Source organism: Thamnophis sirtalis, unplaced genomic scaffold (assembly GCF_051295495.1).
Source record: "Thamnophis sirtalis isolate CommonGarterSnake01/CBP01778 unplaced genomic scaffold, rThaSir2_p1.2 scaffold_4, whole genome shotgun sequence".
Lineage (NCBI taxonomy): Eukaryota > Metazoa > Chordata > Lepidosauria > Squamata > Natricidae > Thamnophis > Thamnophis sirtalis.
In genome coordinates, this window is record NW_028261384.1 from 20231369 (window position 1) to 20246095 (window position 14727).

The window sequence follows — 14727 nt, forward strand, 5'->3', positions numbered from 1 at the left end:
TATACGTAAAAAGCAATACAATCATGCTGCAGTCCAGGGCTAAGAATCATAGGTATGTTACACAAAAAGTTTCTGGTACTCTTGAAATCCCTTTCCCTCCAATCTCTCTACCAGAAAAATAATAATTGACTTCTATAAGCAATCTCTCCTTTATTTGTTTATTCTATGACATACTCACATCATATTTCAATAAAAAGGATACACAAACATATATCTAAATTGCAAATATAATTTTACTTCATTTGTTGCAGTAAGAAAATCAACAAAATCTCGATTCCTCACTACCTAATTTTTCAGTCCCTGAGTCACAATTTGGTGATGGTATTTTGCATCACTTATAGAGGTCATCTATGACCAGTGTGAACTTGGATCAATGTTGTCCATATCACAAATGGCTAGTCAAATCTAGGTAGCCTTTTTCAAGATGAAGGGAAAGCTTTGACATTGGGGGTGGGGTGGGGTTACCCAATGTTCTTTCTATCCAGTGCTGTGAATGTCAAAATCCTTTTTTACAAGTGTTTTAGCAGTAGAAATGGTTTGGTGTCTAGATCTCAACCATACAGGCTATGGTGCTCAGTATTTACAGCTGGGAATTATCAATAATCTTCAGGTATTTTTGAAGAAGGGCTTTTTTTTCATCTTACTTCTAGAGATGGTACAAGTAGTCCTTGATTTACAAGAGTTCATTTAGTGAACATTCAAAGTTATAATGACACCAAAAAAGTGACTTATGACTGTTTTTCACACAACCATTTCAGAATTTCCATGATCACGTGATCAAAATTCAGATTCTTGGCAACTGGTTTATATTTATTATGGTTGCAGTGTCAGAAACACCTGGAGCCTTGAAAATAAGGTAGTCAGTTAATCATAGTAATCCTAGTGATTTCCTAGCTATATCACATATCAATTTAGGTATTAATCGCTCCTTTGTCTGACTCCATACCCACTATCTACATAACAGAGAGACTAAAGAAGATGAAATTTCAAGAGAATAAACTGTTTGCACTTCTACACATTGAAAGCAATGTGATCACATCAACTGTTGGAAAAGCTCAGGTAAAAAGAGAGATTGTTTACAGAATTACTTGCTTTTTTCTCTTTCCTGCTTCCCCTTTTTTGGCAGAGCAGACATATTGCAGAAAAAATGATTTTAACAGAATACTGGAAGCAGTTTGCATAACACCCCCATATCTACCAGCTCTTGGATTCTAGAATGATTACACTACTTCAGTGCGCTGATGATATTACCTAGTTGGGTAATGAAACATCTGCAAGAAAACAATAAAGCTGAGAGAACACCAAGGACTCCCTGACCTACAAATATTGTTTTCAGTTGGTAGTGACTATTATATCCTTCTTTCAGAAATAAATCTTTCAGATGAGTTTTGCATAAATATAATATTGCAGAACCTTGATATTTTTGTATCTTCTCAACTATTTTAGTGATATCATCTTATAGCTTATTTTACATCCAAGAGTGCTTTTTAGTCCTGATTGGTGTTTTTTGTTTGTTTGTTTGTTTCAATTACTGATTTATCTCAAAAGTTCCTGCTTAAGAGAATCAACTATTTAAGTCAATTCTTTATCCTAGAAAAAATCAGTTTTTTTTTTTTTAAAAAGCCAATTGTGTCCATTGAAACTATATTAGTTCATTCAGATACCTAATAAGATTTACCAGTCATTGGCAAACCACATAAGCAGCTTTTCTCAACTGGGACTCCATGAAAGTATAAGGTTCTATGAGAATTCACTAGGAGTCCTATGAGAGATCATGAAACAGAAACAACAACATAGTATTTGAATTTTACATATTATGCAGTCTTAATACTCACAGTACTAGAAATGTTATGCCTCTATCTCATTTGTCACTTATAACCATTGGCCACTATTCATAATGTCTGAATATTCCCTTCTTTTTCTCTACAGTACAGCTGATTATACTTTCACTGCTTGAATCTGTGATGGCAAAACAAACTTTTACTGGTCTCCTCCAATTTCTCAAATAATTGTTTGGCATCTGGAAAGAATATGATCTATCTAACAAAGGGGGGGGGCAGCCTTAGCACTTCTGATTATGCTTGAGTGCTTGCTATGGAATTAATCGAAAATACTAAGAATAAAGTGTTGAATTTATATTTACCGTCAAAGTAATAAAGAGTGTCTAGTATAGATCTATTTAGCTCTCATCAGCTAATCATACCCTTCTAAGATTCAAACCCAGGCTACTTACATATTAGGTAGATGTATTAATCTCTAAGCCACAGGCTCTCCTCACTTTATCAGCTATACCAGGGGAGAAATTAAGTGTTCCTCCCTTCCCCAGTGAGACCAGTCTATCAGGGCAACCTGGTCCACGCAAATATGGAATGGAGCATACTGCTTCCATTTTGTTTCTTTGTCGGTAAATATAAATTCAACCCAAAAAAATAGTTTGTCGTGAAAGCGACTACCTACAAAAGTTCCTGGTTTGGGGCTGGAAGGCGGACCAAGATGCCCTAACAGACCAGTCTCACTGGGGAAAAAAACAATGAGAATAAAGGCAGCCATGCTGACATTGCTTCATCTTTCATTTGCGCTTTATATCCTGGTTTTCATTTCTACTGGTCTTACATTTATAATTATTCTTATATAAAGACTGTTACTTACCAGTAATAATGCTTGGTTGGGTAGCTGCAAGAGCCTCAGTTTCTTCTAGCTCCTTTACAATTGATTTCAACGTTGCAAGCAAAGATAGGCTCTCTTTTGACAGTTTATCAATCTTCTTCTCTGCAAAATGAGAAATACTTTTAAAGTCTGAGGAGGGAAATGTACACATGTTACTGTCTAATTCTATACTACTAATCTTCTGTTTTAAAATAACATTATTACTGAGGAAAGACAAAGAGATGCTGTCCTTTCCTAATATCTATCCATATTTTGTTATTAGGTTGATTATCATTCTTTTATTTCTCTCTCTCTCCCTCTCACACACACAGATGGGAAGATGGGAACCACTCTAACTCTTTTCCAATCCATTTCTTTTCCCCACTGCTTGGTTTGAAAAAAGAGCTGGCATACTAACTAGGTCATATCAGATTCCTGTTAAAACTTTGTCTGAAAGAAACTATCACAATTTATGTTTTCCATATATCATACTTATTTTCTTGTGCTAAAGTACCTTCAAAGAATCTAGCACGTTCAAGTTCTTGTTGATTTGCCTCCAGTTTATCAGCTAATAGTGCCCCTTGTTTTTCCACTTCTTTTACTCTGTTCTCTATCAAAAGAAAAAAAAACATACTTTAAATAATTCAAGTGTTGAAGCTTTTAATATGAAAATTAAGCCAAAAAAATTAAATTGAGTGCTATATTTCTATAAAAAAAATGTCCAGTGCGTCAGTCATCAATATTTCATCATCTCTTAGTTTCTTCTGTTTGTTCCTCTTTCCACCAAGCCTTCAACTCTCAAACCAGGCCCTTTTTTCTTTACATCTGGCAGCATCAAATCTTCAGAAATCGAGTCCAATTGTTATTCTCTGCCTTTGATTGTCATCCTGAGATTTATTCAAAGCCACTGCAGAATTAGCCATCAAATTATTTATTAAAGTTTGCTACTAAAACTTATGTTTTTCCAAAGACTTTCCAGAAATCTTTATCAGCAATCATTATCTCTGATCTATCCAGGATCAAACAGCCCCATCTTAATAATAAAACTTTTCCTTAGATTTTAACTAGAAACTTTTGACTTCCCAAATATCATACTCAATGTTGCTTCAAGCTTAGTCTAAGGTGACAGGGGACCTAGAAAACAAAGCATGATTAGGATTAGGAGACCAGTCAAAATATATCCAGTAAGTTCCTGTGAAAAATAATTTGGACCATTTCCCATTTATCCAAAAAGCCCTTTTGGCACTTACCATTAATTTCTGATGGCTGGGAAGATACAAGCGCCTGGGCTTGTTCCAAATCTTTCATATTTAATTCCACTTGTGCACGTAGCTGGATTCTTTCTTCTGAAAGCATCCTAATTTCTGTTTCTAAAAATAAACATAAAATAAAACTGCCTATAAACTCCCTATCCTGCAAAAAATGCCAATGATTTTATAGGCAAATACATGCTCCACTGATGAATCAGAACTCTCTTAACTTCTAAAGCACCACAGTAGTAATGTTTTTTATCTTATTCTGTATAGATATGTACCATATATATATATATATATATATATACACACACACACACACACACACACACACACACACACACACATATATATATATATATATACACATATACATATACATATACATATACATATACATATACATATACATATACATATACATATACATATACATATACATATACATATACATATACATATATATATATATATATATATATATATATATATATATATATAATGTATGTTATATTTATGCTGATAAATAAATAAAGGGAGACTAGTATAGATCTATTTCAAGCTATTTAGCTCTCATCAGCTAGCCACACCCTTACTGGGAATCGACTTTAAATATATATATATGTATATGTATGTATGTATGTAGGTAGGTAGGTGTGTGTGTGTGTGTGTGTGTGTATGTGTGTATATATATATATATATATATATATATATATATATATATATATATATATATATATATATATATATATATATATATATATATATATATATATATATATATATATATATATATATATATATATATGGTATCTGATGTACTCTAATTTTTCTTTTTATACACATTTTTGATCACTATCAACATATTCTTTACTTTTAATTCTTTTTCATTTATTGTGTTTATACTGTACACTGCCAGGGTCAGAGTCTGAACTGAGCACTCCTATAAATCTTGAAATTAAATATAACTAGCATTTATGTTAATAATGATTTAAATATTATATAATTATTTCTACATGATTTGATACCCACCAATATTTTCGTGTTTTCTAACTTGTTGATAATCTTTTACATGTGAGTCTAGGATTGAAAGGATGGCTGTTCTTTCTTCTACCAGATCATTTTTTTCTTTCTCTATTAAAAAAAAAGGGGGGGGGGAAGACTTATTTAACCTAGCCAATGGTGCTAAGGAACTAAACATAAAGTTACAATTCTATTTGTTTATAGTTTTTGGCTAGAGTAGCAAATCATTCATTCCATCACTTTACTTTTTCTATTATAAGAATAAGTAAAGGTAAAGGTTTCCCTCGAATGTATGTGCTAGTCATTCCCAACTCTAGGGGGCAGTGCTAATCTCCGTTTCAAAGCCAAAGAGCCAGCGCTGTCCGAAGACATCTCCATGGTCATGTCGCTGGCATGATTAAATGCCAAAGGCACACGGAATGCTGTTACTTTCCCACCAAAGATGGTCCCTAATTTTCTACTTGCATTTTTTTACGTGCTTTCAAACTGCTAGGTTGGCAGAAGCTGGGACAAGTAATGGGAGCTCATTCCCTTCCATGGCGGTAGGGATTTGAACCGCCGAACTGAGCCACCGTGTCCCGGTATTATAACAATAGGATACTCTATATTAAGGATCTAATTTTAATATTTATCTTACAATTTCTACCTGAGAGATCAGCTTCAGGAGGCTGCTCTTGCAATAAAAGCCTAACAGCCGATACTATATTTGCAAGCAAAGTTCTTTTTTTTTCATCGTCCTCTTTTTCACCTATATGCATTGAAAAAAATAAGATATAATTATTACAGAATAGGGTTCCCCCCCCCCTTCCCCACCAGATGATGTATGAAAGAAGCTTATTAAGTAATTTTCTGTTGGTTCTAGAATTCTCTGAGCCAAAGCCACATTGCAGGAGGTGCAGCCTATTTGACCAGTACTGGTGCATGTTTTTTGTCCCTCAAAGCTCTGGGTTTGGGGGCAGCTTGGAATGAACATATAATATGGGGTCCATACTGGATCATGACTATCTAGACCCCCTGTGAATATGGATCCTGTAGAGCTGAAATCTTAGGGGATGACTAGAACACCACTGGCAAAAAGCAAAGGGATAAAGCCAACCAACCTTTATTAAGATTTACCTTGTGGCAATAAGAGTGATGCACTCTATTTATTTCTTGACTCTCATTGCATCTGAAATAAATGGCGATCAGTTCTATTTAGATGACCAAGTCTCTTCTGGACCTTGTTAGGTCACTGTGAGTAATATTCTTCAAATGTGTTGAATAAAGTCATTTCATTTCACTTGGAGCTGGATATTGGCTGGGCAGGTCCAGAGGTGTTATTTATCAGTTCTGACCAGTTCTAGAGAATCAGTAGCAGAAATTTTGAGTAGTTCAGATAACTGATAAATACCACCTCTGACTGGTATACCCCCTTCTTTAGAGGGTATCCTTAGATTCAACCATATTAGACAACTTGGTCCAATCTCCATCCCTCTTCTTGTTACATAAGGTTGTTATGGTATAGTAGATACTCTATGGCCCTAGATTATATCTATATTAACTTTTCAGTCTGAATTCAGGTAGTGTTACAGCATTAGAACAGCATTTGTGGATGACCTATGGAAGGTCAAGTATGAGAATAATGCTGGCCCTCCTAGATACCTCAACAGCATTCAATATCACCAACAATGGCCTCCCTTCTGGATTGGCTTTCAAGAGTGTAGGCACTGTACTATAACGGTTCTCCTTCCTCTATGGCAGGTTCTAGTTGGAGTTGCTGGGGGGCAGGGGTGGGTTTCTCGCCCCGTTCCAACCGGATCGGTTGGAACGAGGCCGGCGGCGTCCTCGTGCACGCACGCGGCGTCCTCGCGCATGCATGCGGTGTGCGCGTGCACGCACGTGGCACGCGCATGCGTACTAGCGTCTGCGCGCTGCTCCAGCTGCTCCTGGAGGATCGCGCAGGCGTTCTGCGCATGCGTGGAAAGCGCAGAATTCGTAAAAACCGGGTAAGGAGCAGGCGTGGGTGTGCGGGCGCGCGCGGGCGCGGGGGGGGGCTTCGCCATTCCCGTAAGTTACTTACTTCCGGGTTCGGCGACCAACCGGATCGCAGGGACCGGTGCGAACCGGTCGAAACCCACCCCTGCTGGGGGGTAACAGGTCAAGCCCTAGATTCTTCAAAGTGGGGGGGGGGTGCTCAGTGCTTAGATCTTTTGTTTCTTACATGACACCTCTGGAATATGTCATCCAAAGGCATGAGGTACAGTATCATCAATAAAGTGATGATATCTACCTATATATCTCCACCACAGGTGAATCAAGAAGTATAATCCCATGAAGTAGTTTATTTAAAAATTTGAATATAAACATATAGATATGGTAGGTGATAATTATATATTATCATTCCTAATTTATCACTTACCAGCTTGCTGTATTTCATCCGGAATTATCAGCTGATTTAGGATTTGAAGTAACTCAAGTTTTTGTCTCTCTGGTAATTTTTCTATCTCATTGAAAAAATACAAGTTAGAGTTTGTTAGGGATATAATTTATGGAATCAATGCTTAGTCATTTAGATCATAGGCTAATAATATAGGAAAACAAAATATATTTTGAGATAAGATAGCCACTCCTAACCCATCCTTGTGCTTGATCCTATATTTCTATTCAGCATAGTTGCCTGGGATACTGGTAATAAAATTATGTATATTTTTTTAAGCAAGAGGAAATTGTCCAGAGCAAGATGCTTATATTTCTGTGCAATTATACTTTCTTTCAAAATCATATTTACATATTCTCTGTATCTAATATTTTGCATCACAACCATAAATGTTCTTTATAACAACAACAGGTTCCAAGCATAGTAAGATTCAATTGAAATTGTTTTTTTTTAAATTCAGGCTATGGAAAAATATTTTCTTGATTGGAGATTTAGGCTTGGCATAAAATTTTGATATGATAGTGCAGATTGATTACTGATCAAATTGTACCTCAAATGATATTACTGTGTAATTAGTAAGTTACATGTGGCGAGGCTGTAACTAAGGCAAGTAACCTAGACTATACTTTATCTTATTAAGAAGTAGTATGTGAAGTCCTCAGCTAACCAAAGACATGATAGGAAACAAAGGTCAAAATATATGAGCCCTTCTAGTAATAACTGCAGGCAGGATATAAAAGATTGAAAGTTAGATTTAGAGAGTTAGGGTTAAGGTAGGAGTTAGAAGAAAGTATGAATTACTACAAGAAATGAAATAAAATAAGTAAAATAGATACAGTATGAATCTACAAAATTAAGAGGAAAAAAGAAATGTGGTATTGTAAAGTGTAATCTTTAAACTAGAGATATGAAAGAAAAAGAAATGAAAGATAAGTGAAGCAATTATGGCAAGACAAAATAAATCCTTTAGTTAAAAATACTTGAAGACAAATTAATCTTCCAACAAAACAAATAGGAAGAGGATAAGAAAGATGTTTGAAATAGAGTGAAAAGAATTCTGTTAGAGACTGCCGGGGAAGTAAATAGATTTTTAGTAGTAGCATGTATCAAAAGGATGGATGGTGAAATAATGAATGAAAGAAATGAATGAATGATGACCAGTAGGAAAGAAATAAGCTCAGCTGGCTTAGTAATATAAAAGAATGAATGGGGATCAAATTTTAAAACAATATGTGAAGGAAGAATGAAGAAGGATTCAAAGGAAGGCAAAGATCAGAAAATTGTATTTTGGATCAAACCAATGAGCTCCTAGCTTAATAAATAATAAGAAATAGAATGGAATATGGACACTGACAGCAATGCTAATTTGTAAAAATGGAAAGATAAAGCCAAATAGTATTGGTTAAAATTTTAAAAATAACTAGCAAACATCCTAGCATCCCTTCTGAAAGTCATAGGGTTTATCTTTCTTAAATATTTCTAGTTTCATTTTTTAAAATATCTTACTGAAACTTTAGGCCTACATAGAATGTGATCCTGAAGACCCCCAGCAAAGAATGCACTATGTTCTGCTCTCATATTTCAATGATACTTACCATTGTCAGACTCAAGCAAGAGTTTTGCTAAAGTTTCAGCTTCAATCATTCCCTTTAGTTCAGTCAAATGATCTTTTAACTGAAGCATACTTTTATTGATCAAGTCGTGACTTTCCTCCTCTATAAAACCAAAATACTTTTTAACATATTATAACACAAGGCATAAAGATCATTAAAACTATGCTGTGTATGTGTTAAGAAATATTTAAGCACTGTTATATTTGAGATCCATTTTAATTCTTGTGTTTGTATAAATTGTGTTTATACACACACAAAATATACCCACAAATATCTGTGAAATCATGTTACCTGGCAGTCATAGCACAATTGAAGAATCTCAGTTTAAGAGTTGTCTATCAGAACAAGAAATACATGGCACAAAATAATAGCATAAAAGACCTGAACGGTTGTTCTCTTGGCACTGCGAGGAGAGTCCAAGCATGGGTTAACACGGTCTATCTGCCTTTGGACTGAGTGAATTTTTCTTTGACTATGCCTTCCTTTGCCTCCCTATTTTCAGTTTAAAAACAAAGAAGCAACAGTCACAGACAACAGACAAAGTCCCGTAACCTTGCAAAACCCTGGGTGGGTTTGGACACTCCTCACAGCGCCCAGAGAATGACCGTTCAGATAAGCCAACGGTCTTTCTCCAGTGCACTGCTTGGAGAGTCCAAGCATGGGACATACCCAAGCTATTGTGTCCCAGGGCAGGTAAAGACTGAAGTCTCCTGAGTCTCAGCAACCTTCTGCAGAATTCTTCTTTCGAAGGAGGCTTCGGCTGAGGCAAAGGTGTCGATTTTGTAGTTCTTGATAAATGCAGTGGGGGAAGCCCACATGGCCGCTCTGCAAATGTCGAGAATAAACACCTGGGTCGCCCATGCTGCTGAAGTAGCCGCGCTTCTGGTTGAATGTGCTGTTACATGGTCTGGAGTGGTTTTGCCTTGATGCTCGTACACCAGCTTGATACAGGCGCGCAACCAACGGCCAATAGTATGAGAAGATGCCTTGTGGCCCAGCGACCGAGGGTGGAAAGACACAAAGAAGGATTCGGGCCGTTGGAACTCCTTAGTCCTCTTTATATAAATGCATACAGCATGCCTCATATCCAGTTTATGCCAATTGCGTTCCCTAGGGTGAGAAGGCTTGGGACAAAAGTTATGTAGAATCACTTCCTGAGCTCTATGAAACTGAGTGTTGACCATAGGGATAAATGTGGGGTCAAGTCTCAATATGACTCTGTCAGTGTGTACAATACACAGGTCCTCCCTGACAGAAAGAGCTGCCAGTTCAGACTCATGTCAAGCTGATGTAATGGCCACCAGGAAAGTCGTCTTGATGGTCAGATGATGCAAACTTGCCGTTCGAATGGGCTCGAACGGAGGACCCGTTAAGGCTAGTAGGACGAACAGTAGGTTCCAGGACGGGTACCGGTGGACCGCCGTAGGGCTGATATTCACCGTGCCCTTCAGGAAGCTCTTGACCTGCGGATGCTGACTCAGCGGACGAGATGAGCCCCTGGCAAGAATGGTGGACAACACCACCATTTGACGCGGAGTGTACTAGGTGCCAGACCTTTGTCCAGACACTCCTGCAGAAAGTCCAGAAATTGAGGGACTGCAACAGAAATGTCTTTAATGCCCTTAGTCTTACACCAGGCGAAAAAAGCAACCCAGATTGTGTTGTATATCCTAGTGGTGGAAGGCCTCCTAGACGCCTGGATAGTGCGTATGACCTTGTCGCATATGTTCTGCTTCCTCAGGAGCTCCCCCTCAAGTGCCAGATGGCTAACTGCAGCCACTCTGCTCCTTCCAACAGCAGTTTGGCCACCACTTGCAGAATGAGAGGCAGAGGGGGAAATGCGTACAACAGTCCTGGGGGCCACTTGCACCTCAGCGCATTCTTATCTTCTGCCCACAGAGAATGATAATGGGCGAAGAATTGTGGCAGTTGTGTGTTGGTATATGGGGCAAATAGGTCTACTTGCAGTTTGCCGAACCTCCTCACGATCTGCTGAAACAGGTCTGAATGTAGACGTCACTCCGAGTGGTGGATTTGTTGCCGACTCAGCCAGTCTGCTTCCTGATTGCTAGTTCCAGAAATGTGGTTCGCTCTGAGAGAGGCTAGATGTCATTCTGCCCACCTGCCCAGAGCTTCTGCCTTGACCATGAGTCCCCTGGAATGGGTGCCGCCCTGTCTGTTTATGTGTGCTTTTGTTGCCACATTGTCCATCAACAAAAGCACATGCTGGCCCCTGATCAGAGTCGAGAATCGTCGCAGAGCTAGGCGGGCTGCCCTCAGCTCCAGCCAGTTTATGCTGTGAGCGGCTTCCCTCAGAGACCACTGGCCCTGGGCGAGCTGGCCCTGGCTGTGGGCGCCCCATCCCAGAAGGCTGGCGTCTGTGGTCACCACGACCCTTTCGGGTTCCTTGAACAGGCACCCCTTTTCGACCGCCGCGGTCCTCCACCAGGCTAGGGATTGAATTACCTTCTGTGGAAGCTGTACTCGTCTGGAAGAGTTGCTGGTCTTTGCTCTTTGCATCGGGAGAAGGAATCATTGTAGTTCCCTGACACAGAGACGTGCCCAGGGAACCACCTTCAGACAGGAAATCATGATTCCCCAAAGTTGGGACAGTCTGATAATTGGCACCGACCTGGACTGACGGCATTGGCGCACTCTGCCCTTGAGATTTGCCAGTTGATCCGGGGACAGGAACACCTGACAGTGCCTCAGATGGGCGGGTGTGAGTCCCTTTTTGTGAAATCGGGCCTTGGAGTTCAGGTGGGCCTTTTTGTTATGTACCTGTCTCCCTGCTATGTTTCATTGGCCCTGCCAGAGCTGCTGAATGTGTTAGTTAGATTGGCGGTTGATTTCCCCAGGCTTATGATCCTGGGGGATTTCAATCTGCCTTCCATTGGTGAAACATCCAAGTCAGCTAGGGAGTTCATGGCTTCCAGGACGGCTATGGATCTCAGTTAATTCAAGACCTCACCCATAATGGGGGACACACGGTTGACCTGATTTTTGTCTCTGGGCAGTGGATGAATGATCTAGATTTAGGGGATATTTCTATCCAACCCTTGTCATGGTCGGATCATTTCCTCATCAGGCTTAACTTCCATACTGCTACCCCTCACCGCAGGGAGGCGGAACTGACTAGATGGTTCCATCCCAGGCGCCTGATGGACCCTGAAAGGTTCCTGATGGAGCTTGGGACTTTTCCTGAACCCCTTGCTCACAACTCGACCAAAGCCCTAGTGGAATCCTGGGATAGGGCAGCCACTGGAGCTTTGGATCGTGTTGTGCCTTTGCAGCCTCTGACCCAGTGTTGATCCCGGATAGCTCCCTGGTTTACTGAGGAGCTCTGGGAGATGAAACGCCGGAAAAGATGTCTAGAGAATGGTTGGAAGGCCAGCCGGTCCGAATCTGATCAAAGACTAGTAAGAATTCATATTAAATCCTACTTAGTAGTGATAAAAGCGGCAAAACGGCAACATTTTTCCGCTCTTATCGCGTCTGCAGATAATTGCCCAGCTGCCCTGTTTTCTTGATTACTTAACCAAGGACCTGGGAAAGACCCATTGAGAGAGGGGTTCTTTCCCACCGCCCTTGAAGAAAGCGGTGGTAAGGCCCCTCGTTAAGAAGCCTTCCCTGGACCCAGCTTCTTTAGCCAACTATCGTCCGGTCTCCAACCTTCACTTTGTAGCGAAGGTTGTTGAGAGTGCGGTAGCACGTCAGCTTCCTCAGTCTCTGGATGAAGCTGGATCCATTTCAGTCGGGTTTCAGGCTTGGATACAGCATTGGTAGCGTTGGTCGATGATCTCTGGCGGGCCTGGGACAGGGGCTGCTCCTCTCTCCTGGTCCTATTAGACCTCTCAGCGGCTTTTAATACCATCGACCATGGTATCCTACTGCAATGACTTGGGGGTTGGGAGTGGGGGGCACCATTTTATGGTGGTTCTCCTCCTACCTGTCGGATCGGTTGCAGTTTGTGTTGACTGGAGGGCAGGGATCGACCCCAAGGTGCATCACTTGTGGGGTGCCCCAGGGGTCCGTTCTCTCACCCCTCCTGTTCAACAAATACATGAAACCACTGGGTGAGATCATCCGTGGTTTTGGGGTACGGTATCATCAATATGCTGATGATACCCAACTTTTCATCTCTACCCCAAACCACCCAAACGATGCCTTCAATGTGATGTCCCAATGCCTGGAGGCTGTGAGGATATGGATGGGGAGGAACAGGCTCAAGCTCAATTCCCCCCAAGACTGAGTGGCTGTGGTTTCCCTCATCCCGATTTGTGCATCTTGTTCCATATTTGACAGTAAGGGGAGAAATTTTAGCCCCCTCAGAGAGGGCTCGCAATCTGGGCATCCTCCTGGATACGTGGCTTAGTTTGGAAGAACACCTGACGGCCATGACCAGGGGGGCCTTTTACCAGGTTCGCCTGGTACATCAGTTGCGCCCCTTCCTGGATCGGGATGCTCTGTGCACAGTCACTCATGCCCTCATTCTTTCTCACCTGCACTACTGTAACGCTCTCTACATGGGGCTGCCCTTGAAGAGCACCCGGAGGCTTCAACTGGTCCAAAATGCGGCTGCGTGGGTTATCATGGGGGCACCTAGGTGCTCCCATGTTACACCCCTTTTAGGCGGCCTGAACTGGTTGCCGGTTGTCTTCCGGGTGCGATTCAAGGTACTAATTATGACCTTTAAAGCGCTCCATGGCTTAGGCCCAGGGTACCTGCGAGACCACTTACTGCCACCGGTAGCCTCCCACCGTCTAGTACGATCCCACAGAGTTGGCCTCCTCAGGATGCCGTCGGACAGACAGTGTCAGCTAGCGACCCCAGGGGGAGAGCCTTCTCTGTGGGAGCGCCTTCCCTCTGGAATGAGCTGCCCCCGGAGCTTCGTATAATCCCTGACCTCCGGTCCTTCCGACGCACACTAAAAAGTTGGCTTTTCCAGCAAGCCAGCCTGGCCTGAACAAAACAAAATAAATTATTGATCATTGTTAATTTTAATTCGATTTTTAAAAAAAATGTTATTGTCAATTCTAATTGGGTTTGTTTGGGATATTCTATTTAATTTTTTTTAACTTTTGTATTATGTGTTTCTTTTAATGTTGTACGCTGCCCTGAGTCCTTGGGAGAAGGGCGGCATATAAATCTAATAAACCTAAACCTGACAGAAGACCGAGTCGATGATGGCCCCCAGGTGTTGAATGCACGTGGTCGGCCGGAGATGGCTCTTCTTCTGATTGACCAAGAAGCTGTGATGTTGTAGCATCTGGATGGTCATCTAGACATCTTGTCGTGCCTGGTCTGGAGTTGTAGAGTGGATAATTATATCATCTAGATAGCATTCTAAATGAATGGGATGGTTCATGAAGGTCCTGGGTGCCGACGAGAGGCCGAAGAGGAGAGCCCTGTATTGGTAGTGCCTCCCGTCATAATAGAACCTCAGAAGCCTCCTGTGGGCAGCATGGATGGGGACATGCAGGTAGGCCTCTTTTAGATCTATGGATGTCAACAGATCTCCTTATCTCACGCAATCCAGGATGGAGTGGAGGGATTGCATCTTGAACCTTTTGTAAGCCAGATGCTGATTCAGGCTTTTTAGATCCAAGATGGCCCTCCACCCCCCTGAATTCTTCGGGACAAGGAACAAAATGGAATAAAATCCCTGCCTTTCCTGGTCCCTTAGGACGAGTTCTATGGCCTCTATTTGGAGAAGATGGAGGATCTCCGCCTGCATGAGCCCCCTCTTTAGGGAGTTCTTTGGGGTCGGGCAACG

At 41.0% G+C, this 14727-nt stretch overlaps 1 protein-coding gene across 1 annotated transcript in view; it reads right to left on the bottom strand.

Annotated features, from left to right (window-relative positions):
- CCDC7 (coiled-coil domain containing 7) overlaps positions 1–14727 on the bottom strand; it is a 250515-nt gene that overhangs the window by 155460 nt on the left and 80328 nt on the right. The window contains exons 21-27 of the mRNA XM_087712546.1: positions 8934–9053; positions 7321–7401; positions 5569–5670; positions 4932–5033; positions 3897–4016; positions 3161–3256; positions 2650–2769 (exon numbers count right to left, since the gene is read on the bottom strand). Coding sequence (XP_087568672.1) covers positions 2650–2769; positions 3161–3256; positions 3897–4016; positions 4932–5033; positions 5569–5670; positions 7321–7401; positions 8934–9053 — 741 coding nt within the window. The remainder of the gene's footprint in view (positions 1–2649; positions 2770–3160; positions 3257–3896; positions 4017–4931; positions 5034–5568; positions 5671–7320; positions 7402–8933; positions 9054–14727) is intronic.